Source organism: Paramormyrops kingsleyae, chromosome 4, assembly GCF_048594095.1.
Source record: "Paramormyrops kingsleyae isolate MSU_618 chromosome 4, PKINGS_0.4, whole genome shotgun sequence".
Taxonomy (NCBI): Eukaryota; Metazoa; Chordata; class Actinopteri; order Osteoglossiformes; family Mormyridae; genus Paramormyrops; species Paramormyrops kingsleyae.
This window is the reverse complement of record NC_132800.1, coordinates 38,348,081-38,367,660: the sequence shown is the minus strand read 5'-3', so window position 1 is coordinate 38,367,660 and position 19,580 is coordinate 38,348,081. Positions and strand designations below refer to the sequence as shown.

General features: G+C 41.1%; 2 protein-coding genes across 2 annotated transcripts in view; both read right to left on the bottom strand.

Annotated features, from left to right (window-relative positions):
• LOC140588836 (NACHT, LRR and PYD domains-containing protein 3-like) overlaps nucleotides 1-16,765 on the bottom strand; it is a 67,760-nt gene extending 50,995 nt beyond the window's left edge. Inside the window, exons 1-2 of the mRNA XM_072711285.1 lie at nucleotides 16,637-16,765; nucleotides 15,988-16,101 (exon numbers count right to left, since the gene is read on the bottom strand). Coding sequence (XP_072567386.1) covers nucleotides 15,988-16,101; nucleotides 16,637-16,716 — 194 coding nt within the window. The 5' untranslated portion in view covers nucleotides 16,717-16,765. The remainder of the gene's footprint in view (nucleotides 1-15,987; nucleotides 16,102-16,636) is intronic.
• On the bottom strand, nucleotides 10,622-14,543 carry LOC140588838 (protein NLRC3-like). The gene is made up of 3 exons (XM_072711287.1): nucleotides 14,480-14,543; nucleotides 14,068-14,296; nucleotides 10,622-12,452 (listed from the first exon to the last, which is right to left on the bottom strand). Exons 1-3 carry the CDS (start codon nucleotides 14,534-14,536, stop codon nucleotides 10,729-10,731), a joined length of 2,010 nt encoding a protein of 669 aa, XP_072567388.1. The 5' UTR covers nucleotides 14,537-14,543; the 3' UTR covers nucleotides 10,622-10,728.
• Nucleotides 16,766-19,580: the final 2,815 nt, after the last annotated feature.

Genomic DNA, 19,580 nt, shown 5'->3' with positions numbered 1-19,580 from the left:
AGCCCCACCCATTTAAAGACAACCCGACCCACTTCCAGGTCAAACCCCGCCCACTTCCGGGTTAGGCCCCGCCCATTCCGAGTACAGATACAGATACAGATAATTCATATGGTTAACAGATACGGATACAGATACAGATAATGCTGTACTCGCTCATCCCTAATACTTATATAATTGTATAATTATGTATAAAATGTTGCAATAATGTTTAACATTATACAGACACTTATGTATATGTACATATTTAATTATACAAATTATTATAATACAGTGGTACCTTAGAACTCCGGACTGAATCCTAAAAAGTTCGAGTTCTGATCGAATTTTCCCCATAAGAAATAATGGAAAACCAATTAATTGGTTCCCGGCCCCAAAAAATTACACCAAAATATGTTTTTTTTTTTAGCATTTAAACACAAAATGAACCGGACAAAACAAAAAAAGCATATACTGTACTAAAGACATCTAAGCACATTCATCAAAACAGTCATTTTTAAAGTAAGAAAATAAATGTATCCAAACAATGTGTAAAGTAAAAAAAAAAAAAACAATGGGCCTCATTCACCAACCATTCTTACAAACAAATTTGTTCTTAAACCCCACGTACACACTTTTTCTACAAAGATTCTGACATTCACCAATGTTTTCTTATCTGAATTTGTTCTTAGCTAATAACAGAATCTACTCACACTCAAGACCACTGGCGTGCACAGATAGAGACGAGGTGGTGCTGAAGCACTTGCCCTTTTGCCCTCAGTCCAAAAAAGTGCCCTTTTGAAAGACGTGATTTTTTATTTTTTTTTAAAGCTGCGCGATTTAAAAAGGTGTGAAAATAATGGCTTGATTTGTGCCCCTTCTTCAAAGACACCCGAACCCTGTCGCTTTTTCACTGTCACCGTGTCACGTGAACACGCTTGCAGTTCATTTGTTGTGAGGCGTGTAGCAGCGGCATGACATAGGACTACTTGGAGTAGGCATAGTAGGCTAACTATAGCGACTGGGAGCCACGGCGGACAACACGGCAGCTCTTTCCCTTCCCAACCAGTCAGGTAACCCATGAATCGAGTGAAATTATTCTGTTTGCCCTCTAAGACCAACCTGCAATTGTTTTGTTGTGAAGTAGCCTGTCAGAAACTGCACATGACAAATTTTGCCAGCTTGCCCCCTCCATCCATCCATATGGATAAACAAAAAAACGACACATTTAAAATGTAACCTAAACCATTTAGGCAACCCCACTCTCCATCAATTCCGACCTTTTTGCATACACTATTGAAAATATCACGTTATGCTATAGGCTACATGCCGTTAGGCAGAGGGCTCTTTTGAGCCCATTTTTCGTTACAAATTTTAGGATGATCTCACGGAAATCTGTGAATAAATACAAAGTTTTCAAACTGAAGTCAGTGACGGGAAGACATCACACTTTTTAGAGATGGAACTGCAGAAAAACCTAAAACCTTGACATGATTATGAATAATAGAATTATGGACGTTTCTCCGTTTTTGTGGATTAGCCTTTCCATAACTAACGTCAACTACTGTCCTACTTTGGTAAGATTGAAATTAATGTCTTTGACTGTCTTTAGTAGGTGTGATTTTTGATTTTTAGAGAATGTTTTGAAATAAAAGTCAAATTGCATTTAACCTGTGCGTTTTTTTTATTATAAAAAGAAAAGGTTTTCCACATATGCAAAAAGTGCCCTTTTTTCCCCCTGGAGCACTTGCCCCCCAAAATGTCTGTGCACGCCACTGCTCAAGACCATTCGTACGCACATTTGAGTAATGATAGTTTGTTCAAGATAATTGGTTATAGCAATTTTGTTCATTCTACAGATCATAAAATGATAGTATTTTAATAATTTATAAAAGTAAAATATAAAAAATAATTTTAAAGTGTAAAAATTATTTTCATGGTAGTAATGGCGATCCTGCGGATTATAAATAGGTCAGAATCTTCGTAAAAAAGTGCGTACGTGGGGTTTAAGAACAAATTTCTTAGTAAGAACGGTTGGTGAATGAAGCCCAATGTGTCCTGCCCCGATTGTCCGCTCCTTCCGTGTGCAACGCCCCCTCGTTAACCCCGTGTGGAATCCCCATGTGATCAGCTGTTTCTGGTTGGTTGTCATTAGTCCTCTGTATTTAGTCCGTATTTCAGTTTGTTTCCCCAGTCCGGTCATTGTATTGTCCATCTGCGTTTTGCCTGCCTTACCTGTAATTAAACCCCGTATTCCCCGATACCCTGATGTCTGCGCCTTTGTCTCCCTTCCGTCCCCGCTGGGCACGACAATATTATTATTATAATTAAATGTATTAATGGTTTATTATTAATAGTAAAATAATTAATAAGAAATCTTTATTTTTAAATGTATTTTATTATATAATAATAATTACTGTTACTGTTTATCATTGTCTAAATGTATTTTTATTGTCTAAATATATGTATTCAGCTAGTGTAGTCATGCAACAGCAATAAAAGGTTTTCATCATCATCATCATCACACCGAATGCGAGACTGAGACTGAAGCTTTACCCTTTGTTTCCACTGAGAGATGTGCCGCGTGACTCATTTCCCCGCGCATACAAGTTATCTTAGGTGTTTCTGAGATTCAGATCGAGTTCTAGGTATTTATTTTTTTTTACTGGTTGGTTCGACTATTAAGAAATTCGAGTTCTAATGAGTTCGAGAACTGAGGTACCACTGTAATACTATAATAATTATTAACAATAATAATAATATCTCTATCCTATACTGTACTTCGGCTCTGTTTCTGAAGTTTGCATAACGTCATGTCCGGCCCAGGAGTGGAGATCGTGTGATTTCTGGTCCCACAGTGGAGTTCCTCCTAGCGGAGATGCCCAGTGTTCTGCAGCCAGACCATTCTCCCGGTTTGGGGGAGACTACGGATGCCATCTAGGAAAATACTAACGAATCTCAAAAACATAAAAGTAAACTCACCGCATGTGCATGAAGAACAAATGCAAAGGATTTCTTTGTGAAACCAAAGACCCAGAACTATATCAGAAAATATTTTAACCCTGTTACACTCCCACACAAGACGATATAAGCATCTATAAAGTATTTCTTTGTACAAAAAAAAGATTAATGAATTAATAGTATTTTTGGTGATGGCTGCTTTGACTGTGGGTGGCATGGTGGCGCAGGGGTTAGCGCTGCTGCCTCAGGGCAAGAAGGTCCTGGGTTTTGTCCCACACACTCTCCCTGTGTTTGCGTGGGTTTTCGCTGGGGGCTCTGGTTTCCTCTCACAGTCCCAAAGCGTGCAGGCCAGGCTGATTGCAAGGCTAAATTGTGTGTGTGTGTGTGTGTCCTGTGATGTGTTGGTTCCTCCCTGTGCCCCTTGTTCCCGGGATAGGCTCCGGGCCCCCCTGTGACTGCAGTTGGGATTAAGCAGTTATGGTGCTGGATGTTTTGTTCATTCCCCTTGGATACTGTCTAAACCACTATTATTCAAATCACGGTCCTCGAAGTCCGAGCACTGCTGGTTTTCCAGCCTTCCTTTACCTGTGAGCCAGGTGTGAAGCCTCTGACCAATCAGAATCAGTAATTCGTAAACTAACTACCTGGGAGAACTGAAACCAAGGCCTGGATTTGGAATCGAGGTCCAGATTTGAAGAACCCTGGCCTAAACTGTCACACACAGAGAAACTCACCTAAATACAAACATGGAAATCCATCTGCATACAGTGCAAAAAGCCACACTCATCACAACAATTGCATGAATACAATCATAAAATGGTATTAATGGCATTATTAAGAAAAACATGCAAACACACTTACATTTCTGTAAGCCTGGTCTGGTCCTGCACTCTCCACTGTGGGCCACACTATAGGAAAAGCAGAATTAAGAATTTTAGAATTAGATTTTAATGATCAGTGGTTATTGTTGACACACCACAGCACACAGTGCACAACAACAAAATGTGTCCTCTGCATTTAACCCATATGTGACATTATGACATAGCAGGGGGCAGCTAATTCAGCACCCAGGGAGCAGTGCTTGGGGGTGGTACCTTGCTCAGGGTACCTCAGTAGTGCCGTGCTGGTCGGGGATTCCATCCAGCAATCTTTCAATCAAGTGCGCTTCCCTAACCATTAAGCCATAACATAGTACTGCTGTATCCATTTTATTGGTGCCTCTTCTTCACATATATGCGTAAGTATCTGTAGTGTGTCAGACACACACTCTGTACTCACTTCAGCTTCTCCAGTTTACAGCTGGGATCCTCCAGTACAGCAGAGAGCAGCTTCACTCCTGAGTCTCCTGGGTGATTGTAGCTCAGACCCAGCTCTCTCAGGTGTGAGGGGTTTGACCTCAGAGCTGAAGCCAGGGAAGAACAGCCTTCTTCTGTGACTCTACAGCCTGACAGCCTGCAGACGGACAGACAAAAACTCTCCAATAAATAATATCATCTCACCATTAAAATGATTACTTTTAAGCAAATATGTCTGGTCTAATAAATATTTCAATAATTGCAGTTTACAACATGGAAAGCTGAGTAATACTGACCTCAGTATTTCCCATTTACACTGTGGAATACTATCTCAGTTGTATTCTCAAATACCCATGGCCTGTCGTTTAACCTGTGTGCCAGTTGCAGTGTCATTGTGAAACACTAGTTTATTATTTGACCTAACAAATATGACTAACTTCAGTATCTCCAGTTTACAGTGCGGAATACCCAGTAATACTGACCTCAGTATCTCCAGTTTACAGTGTGGGATACCCAGTAATACTGACCTCAGTATCTCCAGTTTACAGTGTGGGATACCCAGTAATACTGACCTCAGTATCTCCAGTTTACAGTGTGAATCTCCCAACCCAGCACAGAGCAGCTTCACTCCTGAATCCTGCAGGTCATTATCACTCAGGTCCAGCTCTCTCAGGGGTGAGGAGTTTGATCTGAGAGCTGAAGCCAGCGCCTCACAGCTTTTCTCTGTGAGTTCACACCGGTCCACCCTTAGGAAAATGAAACACTTATAAAACCACTTTTTGCATCGCTGTACTGTATATTACAGTAATGTGAGTCATCACAGCATCACAGAAGAGATTTTTTTAAAACAATGACTTAATTGTACAGTAAATAAGAAGCATATGAACGATCACCCTGGTGTTGATTGGTGTCCATTTTATTTTTATTCGTAACTTTTGTTAAACCAAACACAGTTAAGTTCTAAATTGCAACATAACTGTCACTTTTCTTCATCTATTAGCTCTGCTAACCAACACAAATCGTGTGCTAAGAATTGCTGGTTTCCAGCTTTTCTGCTTAATTATTTCTAACATGGTTTGACTGCTGACACACGACTCGGGGTCTGGAACCAAACTGCTGGGGAGGGACTGGGCTGTATTCCACTCTGGAGCTGCCCATGGTGAGAGGCGGAGGGCAGAGGTGGGTCTACTTTAGCCCCCCGCTTCGTTGCCAGTATGTTGGAGTTCACCCCAATGAACGAGAAGGTCACCTTCCTTCGACTTTGAGTCGGGGGACGGGCTCTGACTGTTGTCTGTGTTTATGCACCGAACACCAGTTCAGATTATGCGGCGTTCTTGAAAACCTTGGATGGGATGTTGGAAGGCACCCCCTCTGGGGACTCCATTATTCTACTGGGGGACTTTAACGCTCACGTGGGTAACGACAGTGACACCTGGAGGGCTGCGATTGGGAGGAACAGCCTGGCCGATCTGAACCCAAACGCTGCTCTCTTATTGGAGTCCTGTGCTGACCACAGTCTGTCCATAACGAACACCGTGTTCCAGCATAAGGGTGTTTATAAGGGCACCTGGCACCAGAGCACCCAAGCCGCAGCTCCATGGTCGACTATGTAACAGTAACTGATGCAAATGGCACTTTGTCACTTAATATCTGTTCTTTAATGTTTCATGTTCTTTTCCTTTTATTTTCACAATTATACTTGGTCTGCTTTTACTTTATGCATTTTATTTCTTATGTTTTCTGTAAAGCACTTTGAATGACCTTGGTGTATGAACATGTGCTACATAAACAAACTTGACTTGAACTGACATAAAATGTTCATTCTGTACTCACTTCAGCTTCTCCAATTTACAGCTGGGATCCTCCAGTACAGCGGAGAGCAGCTTCACTCCTGAGTCTCCTGGGTGATTGTAGCTCAGATCCAGCTCTCTCAGGTGTGAGGGGTTTGACCTCAGAGCTGAAGCCAGGGAAGAACAGCCTTCTTCTGTGACTCTACAGCCTGCCAGCCTGCAGAAAGGAAATCACAAAATATCAGACAAAATACAGGTGTCAGCGACCTAACAAAATGCCAGTGCTGATGTGCCGAAAGCCACAGCCTGACTGGGACCAGTGACCGGCCTGGACCCCCCCAGATCAAACAGCCATTCAGCACCTTCCCCTTTTCCTCCATCCCTGCTCTCCCTGTTCCTGATAAAAAAGCTGCCATTTGGAGGCATTATTCTGCACCCGGGTTTGCCTGTGTGCCTCTGTTCCTGCGGCCCCCACACACTGTTTACTGAAGCTCACCTTTCAGTCACACTTACTATTCATGTCTTTTTCTACACAATCAGCTCAGTGCAAGATTAAACCATCCAGTGATAGCGACCCACTGCATTAAACTTAGAACTGGACTCCCTCATCCACAGTCCTGCCATAAGAAGAGCTCTGATGGCAGAGAGGATGAGGCCCTGCAGTGACGCCAAGAGCAAACAGTGTGACACCACAGGGGCAGGAAAGTCGGCTAAATCCCAAAGAGGACGATCAGCACCACAGCGCCGGACAAAAACCACAAGATCCCCACGGTCAGCTGCAGAACCACCCGTGAGGAAGTGAGGAATGTCAACAGGAGGCAGCTGACAGCTGATAATAGTCCCAGAGAGGGGGCGGGATCGCCTCCCCCAGGACGGCTCAGAGCCTGCATCGTGGGCGGGGGGGGGGGGGGGGGAGAGGGTGACTGGTGAGCAGCCTGCTTGTCGTCTCTCTCTCTCTGAACACAGACAGCCTGGAGGATGACTACCCAGAAGGGACTGCCGCCCCCCACCTGCTCAGCCAGCAACCAAGGAGCCGGGTCCAGCCGCGTGAGGAAGGAGCTAGAATCCACACTCCGGCTGCCCTTAAGCTGCCCTTCCTAAATGCCCCCCCTCATCCCCCTAAAATAAAGACCGCCCCTTTGGAGGTGTCCATATGGAATATTATATGGTGCTGTATAACACATAGAGAATGTAATCATTAGGACACCATTAAGAAGATGTAACCAGAAGCTGATGTAACCATACAGAGTGTGGCATTGTAACCATTAGGGAATGTGGACCAATTACTGCTGCTGCACAATGTGATCAAAAATAGGTATGAATGAGCACCTTGTGTTAGCTTAGGAGTTTCTGTATCTGTCAGCTGTCTCATGTTAGCCTCCGTCGTGTGAATATGCACTTTAATTAGTTTCACAGCTTCACAGTATTTTGAAGGCCCAGAATACTCCGTTCTGTAGCTGAGCATCTCAGCAGCAGCTGAAACTGCCAAGACTTTTTATCAGTGAAACCTGGAAAGTTTTGCTTTGCTTAGTATCCAGGGGAAAGAAAATATATTTACTCAGTCATGTTTTCCAGAGGGTTAGACAAGCAACAGGAATGACTGGCAGTCATCAGCCATCTTTCTGCCAGGTGTCCCCAAACTGACTAGGAACTCTGACCGGAGGAGATGTGAACATTCCCAGCAGCTAATGCAGGCCAGTCAGGCCGACCTACCTGATGCACATCTTGTTTTATATTAAAATCGTACAAATTATGAAGTTAAAAGTTAATTGCAAAAAATTGATGGTTGCAACAGTACTTTCAGGAATCCTGCTTGAGAGACCTTAGCACATGAACATTTTAAACACTGTGGTCCACACAGATCTGTACAGTGCAGTGAGAGCTGATTACTGGAGTGATTCCTCTCTCATAGCTGACAGGCGGCTGATGTGACACAGGAAGGGGTCCATGCAACAGGTACCCAAAATAAAGGAGGATTTTATTTCGTGTAATTCCACCTGAGGAAACGTGATTTAGGTTCCTCTGCTATAAAACTGTGAAAAGTCCAGCCCAGGTATTTACTCTAGTACACAGTGAAACAATATTAAGCATCATGTCCTCATTTCTGAGAAATAAAAACCTGAAATCTATACCTGCTTAGTGGGAATGAAATGGTGTGAGTGCAGTGGTTCACTCGTCTGACTTGCCTTGCAAACGTCACAGAAACACTTTATGATATAAGGTACTGACATAGTTCATGCTTAAACAGCTTGGATTCAGGATCAGCCGCATTACTGGCTGAGGCTCTTCAGACATGAGAGGCTCTTATAATATTAGTCCTTCTGCTGCATCTAGAGGCCTAAACAGGAGCTTAAGTCAGAGTAAATGAACTGGCCATGTGGCTGATCCCTCAGCCCTTCCCAGGACACTCCTTTCTGTGTCTGCAGGATGGAGGGTTTCTCAATTGTGCTGTGAAATACCTGTGGCCTGTGGTTTAACCTGTGTCCCAGTTGCAGTGTCATCATGAAATACCAGTTTACTATTTGACTGGACGAATATGACTGACCTCAGTATCACCAGTCTACAGTGTGGAACACCCAGTAATACTGACCTCAGTATCCCCAGTTTACTGTGTGAATCCCCCAGTCCAGCAGAAAGCAGCTTCACCCCTGAATCCTGCAGGTCATTGTTGCTCAGGTCCAGCTCTCTTAGGGGTGAGGAGTTTGATCTGAGAGCTGAAGCCAGCACCTCACAGCATTTTTCTGTGAGATTACAGCTGTTCAGCCTGCAAAAGGAGCCATGTTATTATACACACACATAGACCGCTATATATCCTACACGTCAGTGATCATAGTGATACAAAATATTGAATAAAACTTTTTTTCAGCATAATAAAAGGCACAGATTATAGTTCAAAGATAATTTGTAGCTAAACACAACACTACATTAAATCACCACAGTTAGAAAAGTGATTAAATATGGTACATTTTTAATTTTGGCCAATCCTCTGATGGTCATCATGTTCCCTGTCATGAAGAATACAGTGAACATTTTCATTTCAAAGCACAAATATCCTGAAAGATTTTGTGTGCAGAATTTTCAGGAACTGGATAAATCTACTCAAATGAGCAGCTGTTGGCACAATACAGGATCTCCTGTGAGTTTACTGTGTATTTTGGCCATTTTTTGCAATCACATAATCATCGACAGTGGGTAAGTCTATCATATGTTAAAAGCCTATAATTTTATTCTCATTAGTCATACAGACTACGGTATATTCCCAGTAATGTTCTGTATGTGTTATATTGCATTATCTTCCGAAGCCAGTTTGAATGAGGGCATAAGTGTGAATATGCTCTAAAATCTATTCAGTCACAAGTTAATTAAAATATATCAGTTATCTTGTTGTTTTGATGTCCTTGAAACTCTGTAATCAACTGCAAACCACTTTTTAATGCACTGCTGTTTAATGATCTTAATGGGCCAGTTACCCTGAGACTCTTTAATATCTGCATAAGTATTTTCATAAAGCTCTGAGCAGCACTGTGGCTCAGTGATCAGCACTACAGCCGACCATCTAGGGTTTCGGGTTCAGTTTCTGCCTGGGATATGTGTGTGTGTGTGTGTGTGGGATTTGAATTCCTGATCCTGTGAGTTAAATCCTTTTTTTCTGTATTTCTCTACCTGGGAACTTATGAAATCACCAATAGACTAATTTTAGGACTACCAATCCTTTCAGATATGCTTTTAAAAGGAACATTCATTCAAAATAAATATTTTTGAACAGTGATACTTCTTTCATCCCAGTGGGGAAATTGTCACCCATCCCATTCTGCTCCATGAGACACACAGACACACACAGGTGAGAGGAAGTTTGGGGTCACAGTGCAGGGTCGGCCAGCATCCAGTGCCCCTGCAGTGATTGGCATTAAGGGATTTGCTCAAGGATCCAGCGATGACATCACTCTGCCGGCCAGGAGATCTGAACCAGCAGCCTTCCACTCACGGGCACAGAGTCCCAACATTCTGTGAAATTCTGGCTCTGGGCTGGTTGTCACACAAAGGAGGGTCATAGAAAACCTGTCACTTTACTACATCACTAACTTCAGTCAATATAAAATTTGGCTTCCAGACTGTCATGGTGAAAAAACATCCAGCCTCATGATTAATCCACAGGGGAAATAAATGTTACATTTTCATTTTATACTTTAAACAATGTTAATATATAACTGCCCGACTGGAGGTGTTTTTATTGGTGGGAAAGTAGAGAGTTTCTTTGTACATATACTGTAACAATAAAGATATTCTGTTCTGTTCTCTCCTCAGCCAGGAACAGCTAAGGCCAGCAGGGGGCGACAGTGAGCAGCCAGAGACAGCAGTCATACAGAAGCTCCCAGCTCTGGGCTCCATCACAAGAACACACCTGCTGACAATAACACTCACATACCACTTATACACCCTGTGGATAAAGAGCCCTCACTGTTTCTATAGCAGGTTAGGATGCTGTGCCTGTGATCAGAAGGCAGACTGGATGGGAACAGAAATGTCACTTTTTTGATTGTAACTACATCACTACCTTCAGTCATTATAAAGTCTGTGTTCCAGATCAGCTACTGCTATAGAAACAACTGTAGCTGAGATTATCAAAGTAATAATATTCATCAGACATTACAAACAATATTCATGTATTACTGCCAGACCAGACATGATTTCCATCCCCACGTCACTTACAGAGCCGTCCTGGAGTTCTTGACCACAGGCAGCAGCCTCCAGTGCTGTTTATCTGATCTGATGAATTTCTTCAGATCAAACACATCCAGCTCCTCATCTGACATCAGCATCACAAAGGCCAGAGCTGAGTACTGTGTAGGTGAGAGGTCTTCTGCTGAAAGATGCCCTGAATTCAGGTATCTTTGTACTTCCTCTACTAGAGAATTGTCACCCAGCTCAGCCAGACAGTGGAATAGGTTGATGGTCCTTTCTGGAGATAAATTCTCCTGTATTTTCTCCTTGATGTATTTGGCTGTTTTCCTAATGTTAAGTGAGCTGGTTCCTGTCTGTCCCAGTAGTTTTTGTAACAGAGTCTGACTGGAGTCTGTTGAGAGGCCCAGGAGGAAGCGGAGGTAGAGGTCCAAGTGTCCATTCTTGCTCTCTAATGCCTGATCCACTGCAGTCTCCAGCAGGTCAACTGATGAGTTTGACAGAAACACATATAAAGCAGCGAGATACTCCTGGATGCTCAGATGCACAAAGCAGTACACCTTCTCCTGATACAACCCATATTCCTCTTTAAAGACTTCTGTGCACACTCCAGAGTAAACTGAAGCTTCACTGACATCAATGTCATTCTCTGTCAGATCTTGCTCATAAAATATGAGATTGCCTTTCTCAAGGTTGTCAAAAGCCAGTTTACCAAGTTTTAAAAGGAGTTCCTTGCTGTATTCATTAAGCTTGGTTTCATAGTTATTCATATACTTGTCTTTTTTTAAACTTGTCTGAAAGATAAGGAATTGTGTGTACATTTCAGTCAGAGTCCTTGGAATTTCTCCCCTGTCAGTCTCACTAAAAAGTCTCTTAAGAACAGTGGCTGAAATCCAGCAGAACACAGGTATGTGGCACATGATGAAGAGGGTCTTTGATGATTTCACATGTGTGATAATCCTGCTGGCCAGGCTCTGATCACTGAATCTCTTCCTGAAATACTCCTCCTTCTGGGCATCACTGAACCCTCGTATCTCTGTCACCTGGTGGACACACTCAGGAGGTATCTGACTGGCTGCTGCTGGCCGGGAAGTTATCCAGAGGAGAGCGAATGGAAGCAGATTCCCCTTAATGAGGTTAGTCAACAGCACATCCAGTGACATTTTCTTTGTTTCATCAAACCAGCTCTCATTGTTCTGAAAATCTAGAGGAAGGCGACACTCATCCAGACCATCAAAGATGAACAAGACTTTGTACCTAAACAGCTCAGTGAATTTAAATGATTTCAGTTCTGGGACAAAGTGGTGAAGCAGTTCAATCAGACTGTATTCCTCCTTAATCAAATTCAGGTCCCGGAAAGGAAGAGCAAATATGAAGTGAACATCCTGGTTTGCTTTTCCTTCTGCCCAGTCGAGAATAAATTTCTGCACAGAGACTGTTTTCCCGATACCTGCCACCCCTTTAGTGAGTACAGTTCTGATAGGTGTCTCACGCCCACATAAGGGTTTAAATATATCATTGCACTTGACTGTAGTATCTTCTGTTTGCCTTTTCTTGGATGCTGTTTCAATCTGTCTCACTTCATGTTCATCATTGACTCCTCCAGCTCCCCCTTCAGTTATGTAGAGTTCTGTGTAAATCTCACTGAGAAGTGTTGGCTGTCCTTCCTTAGCCTTCCCTTCAAATACACACTCACATTTCTGCTTCAGGTTACTTTTGATTCTGTGCAGATATTGCAGCATGAGCTGTCCTGAAAAGAAATGAGAGGAAAATGCATTAATTCTTACTGTGATTCTGATCAGTATGAGAGGAAGAATATTTTCCAAAACACACTTTTTTACACATACAAGTCCAGATATTTCACTCTGACAAATGTGAAATGGAAAGTCTTACCATACAAATTTTACTGCAACACCACATTCAGTATTGTGCATAAGTCGTAGGCAGACAGAGAAAATGTTTAAAGTAATGCTGTCAACATTAACACATTAATGCTTGTGATTAATCAGGAAACCTTAATGCTCTATTGTGATTTTAATGTAAATTAATCCTGTACGCTGATCCTGGGCCGTAGGTCTCGTATCGTGGTTCTCGGCAGACCGAGCAGCGGCAGCGAAAGACGAGGAGGCTCTTCTGAAGGGGGGAACAATATCCTGTTACTAAGGCCTTAAAAAGACTAACACAGGTACTCAACAAGCACCAAAGCACCATAAGACGGAAACACAGGGAGGACAGATACCGGACAGTAAGGCGCACAAACTATGCATAATTTATTTAATGACTAAAGACACGCGAGGATCAGGCAGGGCTCACGCAAGACGAAGGCAAGGGCACACAGGACAATGGGGAACAGCACAAGGATTTACAATAACAAACACAACAGGGCTATGTACATGGCCGGCGAGCATGCTGGGATATGCTAATAGGCCCCCGCTATACGGAAGCCCTCCCACCAGCACTACAGTGTTAACATTGGGGGGGCGGGTATATCAGGAGCAGAGGTGTGACGTCACGTCGCATTATAGGGCTAGTATGGTGGTTTAGTGTGGTGTCTCTCTGCTTACGGGTCTGTGAGAGAGCGTCTGCCAGCAGGGGGCGTGTTTCCTAACTATGTACTGTAAGTCAGCAACTGTAATGAAATGCAGCCCAAAGCGGGAGACTGAACCATTTTAACGAAGGGTAGGGGGTCTCTTGGTGAAAACTGTCAGAAAAAAATGTACATTATGTGATGAGTTATATTTGTCGTATGATTTATTTTCTTGTAAACCAAGAATTCCAATTATAATTCATAAATCATCAAAACCAAGATGTTATATTAAAAAAACGCGTGATTCCTCTGACTAGTTTGTCCTGCATTTCTGTTCCAAGACCACACATGAATTTGTTTCATCTTCCAAAAAATACTAGCAAATAGCCGACCAACATTTTAAACATGTGATTAATCATAATTAATCACAGCCTATTATTGTGATTAACTGGATTCTTTTAATCGACTGACACCACGAGTTTAAAGCCACTTATCTGGGAAGTAAGTTGCTCCAGAAAGAAAATCCTAAAGCATCACTTCAGCTCCCAAACCTCCTCAGGGCACCACAGCCAGTCCATGTGTTCCTTACATTTCACCACCAGCTCACTTCATTCACTAATTAAATTAGTTAAAAATGTCATTGAGATATTGATCTGCCACATGACGTGTGCTAGTGGTCAAGTCAAAAAATACATGGATGTATGATTTCTGCAAACATTGGGGTGACTTTAGGAAAGTTTTTGGATTGGCTCACACACCAACATGAAGATCCTTCTCTCTGGCTGCCTAAGACTTTAGCACAGTAGTGTACATGTACAGAATGTTATGAGGCTCTTACTCTTCTCCAGTATGTCAGCGAGATCATTTTGCTTCATGGTCCTCAGGATGTACAGTGTGATCTTCAGAGCTCCCTCTCTACCACAGGACTTCTGCATCTGACCATCACTGTCCAAGTCATTCTCCTCTGCCAGCTGAGGCTCAGAGCATTCTGGGTAATTCTGATCTAGGCACCTCACAAACTTCTTCAGCTCATCCTTTAGGAACTTTATGGCTTTTTCCTCTAGTGACTAAAATAAAGAGTCACAGATAATTATTGCTACTTGCACCAAACCATGTCAAAGTTTCATTTGTGAATCATAGTTTAAAATATATTTCCTTTAACTGGATGAATTTCTTGTTATACAGCTGTATGAATTATAAGCTAATTGACATAACAGTTGAGAAAATATATATCAGCAATAAATACAAACCTTCAATATGGATGATAAACCCGATTTATCATGTGGATCTGAACTGCATTCTTCCATTTTTTCTCTGTGAATAAGGCAGGAAAGTTATTTACACTTCACGTAATTTACGTAAAATTATTTAAGTAGTGCATTTTCACAACATTATATTGTCTCAAAACGCTTTACATCATCCCTGCCAAATGCCCCCAGAGAACCAGCCAGAGGCGGCAGTGGGCATTATTTTGAGGATGGGGGGGCAGCATGTAGCTCAGCAGAGTAAGCCTCTGGGCCTGTGATCAGAAGGTTGCCAATTTATGCCCAGCCTCAGCAGAGTAAGCCTCTGGGCCTGTGATCAGAAGGTCGCTGGTTTATGCCCAGCCTCAGCAGAGTAAGCCTCTGGGCCTGTGATCAGAGGGTCGCCGGTTTACGCCCAGCCTCAGCAGAGTAAGGTCGCTGGTTTATGCCCAGCCTCAGCAGAGTAAGCCTCTGGGTCTGTGATCAGAAGGTCGCCGGTTTATTCCCAGCCTCAGCAGAACAGTCACATGTCTTTGGGTCCTTGAGCAAAGCCCTTAACTCCCAGCTGGACAGGAAGCAGCATCAGGCTCATGCTGGCAGAGACACATGCATCATGCCTGGTACCACTTTGCATCAGATGCTGAACAAGACCCTTTATCTTAATTGGCACTGGACATATTATTTACTAAACTAAGGTTTACTTTACTCATAAAAATTATAAATTTACTAACAAAGTGAGTGCAAAAATGCTGCCTTAATCTGAGTAAATCCTGTAGGCTGGTTATGTGAAAGTAGGTAGACTTCAGCTTAATAAATTGAAATTAATTTAAATTTATACTTCATTTCCAAAAAGTAGGCAGATTTAACTAAAAATACATCAGGTTAAATGGTAAGACTTTACTTAAAAGGGCACAAATAATACAGTATTACTTATGTATTAATTAACCACAGACTAAGTCTTAGTTACATACTTATCACATGTTAATTCATCATTAATGAATCGTGACATCTTTTATCCCAAGCAGTTACTATATTTGTTACTATATCTGTTAATTCTATAAACCTTTGTAAACTACTGAAGGAACAAGTCATGAATAACAAGTTAAACACTAATGTTTGTTCATCAGTAATGAATTGTGATGCATCTTTTATCTCAAGCGGCAACTATATTTGAAAAAATAAAAATAAAAAGTCCATTGATGTGATAACCTGGCCAGTCAGTAGATTCAGGCTCTCAGCTGACTTCACTTTATTGCTGCATAACATTGCTGAGCTATAAAACTGATCCAGTCATTGGCTTTTAAGTATTTGCTGATTTAAATTCAAATGGTGACTTTTTTTGGCCAGACAGTGTAGAACACAGACAGAATACAGACAGAACATCTGTTTAAATTCTCAAAAACAGCTACACATGATAAAGTTAAATATGGTTTCCCTCATACCTTGTATGTCTCTCTGCCATTTGACTGAGAGTCTGAGTGTTTTAAACAGTGTTTGTTTAAATGCACATTTACCTTTGATCTGTAGGAAAAGGTCCCTCTCTGAAGTTGATTTGATGTCCTATTGACCAGTCACTCTTCAGGGAAACACAGCTGGGTACAGGGGAGTCTGCTCTCTCCATCAGGACACTGTGGGCAGCGAGAGGAAACAAACCCTCATGGTATAAATATAATACATACAATGGGGACGACATCACACTGCTGTTTAGCTTCTGCTCTGCCTTCATGTACTTTGATATGCTGTGAAGCTCTTGATGTAAACAGACTTATTTACTACAGTCAGTTATAATGTGAAATAAATTGTCACCTAAAATTTAGATTCCTATATGAAAGGTTTAGTATCATTGTTAAAAGCTATATCACTAGACTTGGGTGTTTGGTAGTTATTTCCTGTTTATATATTTATTTGTTTGCTTGTTTATTTTTTGTTATGTGGCCATTTTGCATAGGAGGGATGATCTGCTGCTCGCCTCTAGTATGAAAGAACTGGCTGATTGTGGAAGAAAAAGGAGAAGAAAGAAGATGTCGAGGTCTTTTTATTAAGCTACACATATTACAGTGCTGCCCACTGAGCCAGCCCTAGCTAGGAGCCCAGTTTACTTTATGTTATGGCCTGACTATAGACCCAGAGAGACATGCATGCTAGTGGCTGTAACACTGTTACCTCTCAGTGCTCTTTCTCTTACACTCCACAGGGGGGCGCATTTCAGAAGCAGCTCTTCTTTTTCCTCTCTTCTTTCCCATTTTTGTGCCGATCCAGACCAGATGATTCTTGCTGTGGCCTCTGTGAGCATGAAGCGTAAATAGATACATACTGTACATAAACAATATCTAGTACTCAGCACTTTTACATTGAATCAACACACTGGATCTCCATTCTGTTATTATGACACGTTTCATGTCTGGGCTGCAGACTGACTTTCTCCACTAGTAGCAGTACTGGGCTCCTTACTGAAAATTTTAGAAGCATCAACACAAAATTTAGGCTCATCACTTAGAATCTTAGTTCCACATGCAATGCAACACATCTTAACTGTATTACTGATAAATGCTTTGGAAATAAAAATATACACTTTACAGAAATACAGATTTACTAAACCTGCGCAAATTTGCGTAAATTCCCTGGGCCTACCACCTACTAGCACCCCTGCTGCTCCATTGTTCTCCTGCTTTTGATGTGCAAACACACCCATTACCTGTGAGGCCTGGCACATTTGCATTTGTTTCCTCAGAGCAGCTCAAATCTAAATTCTCTTAAATGAAATCATCATTTAAAAACTGCATTTTGTATTTACTCTGGTTATCTTTGTCTAATATTAAAATTTGTTTAATGATCTGAAACATGGAAGTGTGACATATAAGCATAGTAAGTAATCAGGAAGGGGCAAATACACATACACATTTTTCACATCACTGTATATATAACCTGCATTGGGAATATAGTTTAGTTACCGCTTTGATATTGAAATCACTACTTATCTTTTATTTAATCTTGACCTATTACACAACTTTTCTAATATGACTGACAACCACCAATACATTATACAGTGTATATACACACACACAATATTTCATTATATTGCTTATCAGTGTTTAAGAATTCAGTGCAAAATACACAGTGTAACTGGTTCTTTGGTGCCTTAGCATTTCACATTTTCATAAAGTTACCATGGAGTTGGTTACAAACAAAGTAGAATACTTATCTAGAGAAGGTTTATTTATCTATCATCATGAACGTTACAGTACGTTTAGCGTAATTATAGAACATGTCCACCATTTTCATCTGGCTTAGATTTAAGTCATAAAAACCAGCATAGGCCTGTAAATGCATAACCAGCATGTGCTGCTATTTCATATTATAGAAAATAGGAAATACGACAAGTCAGGTTTCCACCTTCATCATTGTAATGTAATTTGCAGTCATATACTGTGTCGTTCCGCGTGTGTGTATACATCCTATGGCAAGCCGTTTTAACATTTAATCAAGTCACACTCCTATCTGTAATTACATTTCAGGCGTCCATAATAGCATTTCTCTTAGTCAAAACTGTATTCTCACTAGTCAGAATGGCAATTAGAGATATCTACAATAACATTCTTAGTAGTAGAAATGGTTTTTTAAGATATCTAAAACTTTATTTCTTCGTCAAAATTCTATTTAAAATATCTTTAAATCTTTACAAAGTATGAGGGGCCATTTTAACATTTAATATCTAGACTAGATTTGCATTGGAGATATCTCTAATTCAGTTCTTCCTAGTGAAAAAGAGCATTTCAGATATCCACAATGGCATTCTTCCTAGGACAAATTACGTCACTTTTTCCATTCATGTCTATTTGGCTTTCAGTTTCAGATATCCACAGTTACATTTTAGATATCCAGAATTAACATTCTGGCAGAAATGTTCACAAGTCACAAAATGGCCGTTTCAAACGGCCATTCAGAACTTGGAATGTTCATAAGTCGTCATTCAACATCATTTTAAGGGTATATGCAAGTACAAAGACCTAGGATGCTGGGAGTACGCACGCTACGCTGCTGCACGGCGGGAGTAGCGGCTAGAAGTCACACTAGGCGGAACTGGCACGCAGAAAAATAAATTGATGTTGCGGACAGGAAACTGGAGCCCAATGAACACAATTTGGACTTAAAGTCCTCTTTGTTTGTATGTCTGAAAGTTCATAAGTTGAACATTCGTAAGTAGAGGAGTGTCTGTACACTGAAACAACTGAAAGTCAAAATGATTTTTGACACTGTACTCCTGCCTCAGATTCCGCATTCACACACCACCCGTACAGAGCTAGCGGCTGCTGCTCCACTAAAAACCCACTGCATGTTACTGTTCTGCACATGCGGGTCACTGCATGACTGTGGCCAGTTCACACTGGAATCTGATACTGGCTGCATTTTAGAAAATAATGTGAACAGGCAAAAAAATAGGATCTGAGCAGAAAATCTGAATTGAGCGCCTGGGCTTGCTGTGTTAATGTTGACTTTGTTGAGAAATTTATATTTTTATCTCAAGTTCTTTATACTCAAAACATCTTTTTGAAAGAACTGATATTTTTTGAGGCAGCCAGGTAACTCGTTTTTGTAAATTTAAATTAAGTAATTTTTTGTATAAGTAAAAGTTTGGAGGCTTTTTCTCTGTTGTGTTAGGGAACATGTGTAACATATGTAAAATTAATTAAAAAAATTTAATTTAGAGTTCAATTACTCATAAAATAAGAAAATTAATGGATGCGTTTCCATTTTATACTCTGTGCTGAGGCTGGACAGACAGGTCCAGCAAGGAACAGGAAGTAAGTGAAACACGTACATCAAGGAAAATGAGCCCGGAGTTTATAATAATAATAATAATAATAATAATAATAATAATAATAATAATAATGAACACTTTATTAATCCCCGTGGGGAAATTGTTATTACTATTATCCCATTGTTACATTACTTACTAAATAGACCAAAGTACTGTGTAAGTGAGAATTCCTGTACAAAACAGCTTACATAGAGACACACACATAAAGATAGTTATGGCTAATAGTATCATTCTTATGTGGCTAATGAAAGTGATTTAAAATAATTAATTTGCAAGAGTTTTTTAACA

Bases quoted from the DNA above. Each gene is read 5' to 3' on its own strand.
- LOC140588838 (XM_072711287.1), bottom strand. From the start codon at position 14,536: ATGGAAGAATGCAGTTCAGATCCACATGATAAATCGGGTTTATCATCC. The intron at 14,297-14,479 runs GTTTGTATTTAT...TCTTTATTTTAG, and splicing joins GTTTATCATCCATATTGAAG to TCACTAGAGGAAAAAGCCAT. The intron at 12,453-14,067 runs GTAAGAGCCTCA...ATTTCTTTTCAG, and splicing joins CGCTGACATACTGGAGAAGA to GACAGCTCATGCTGCAATAT.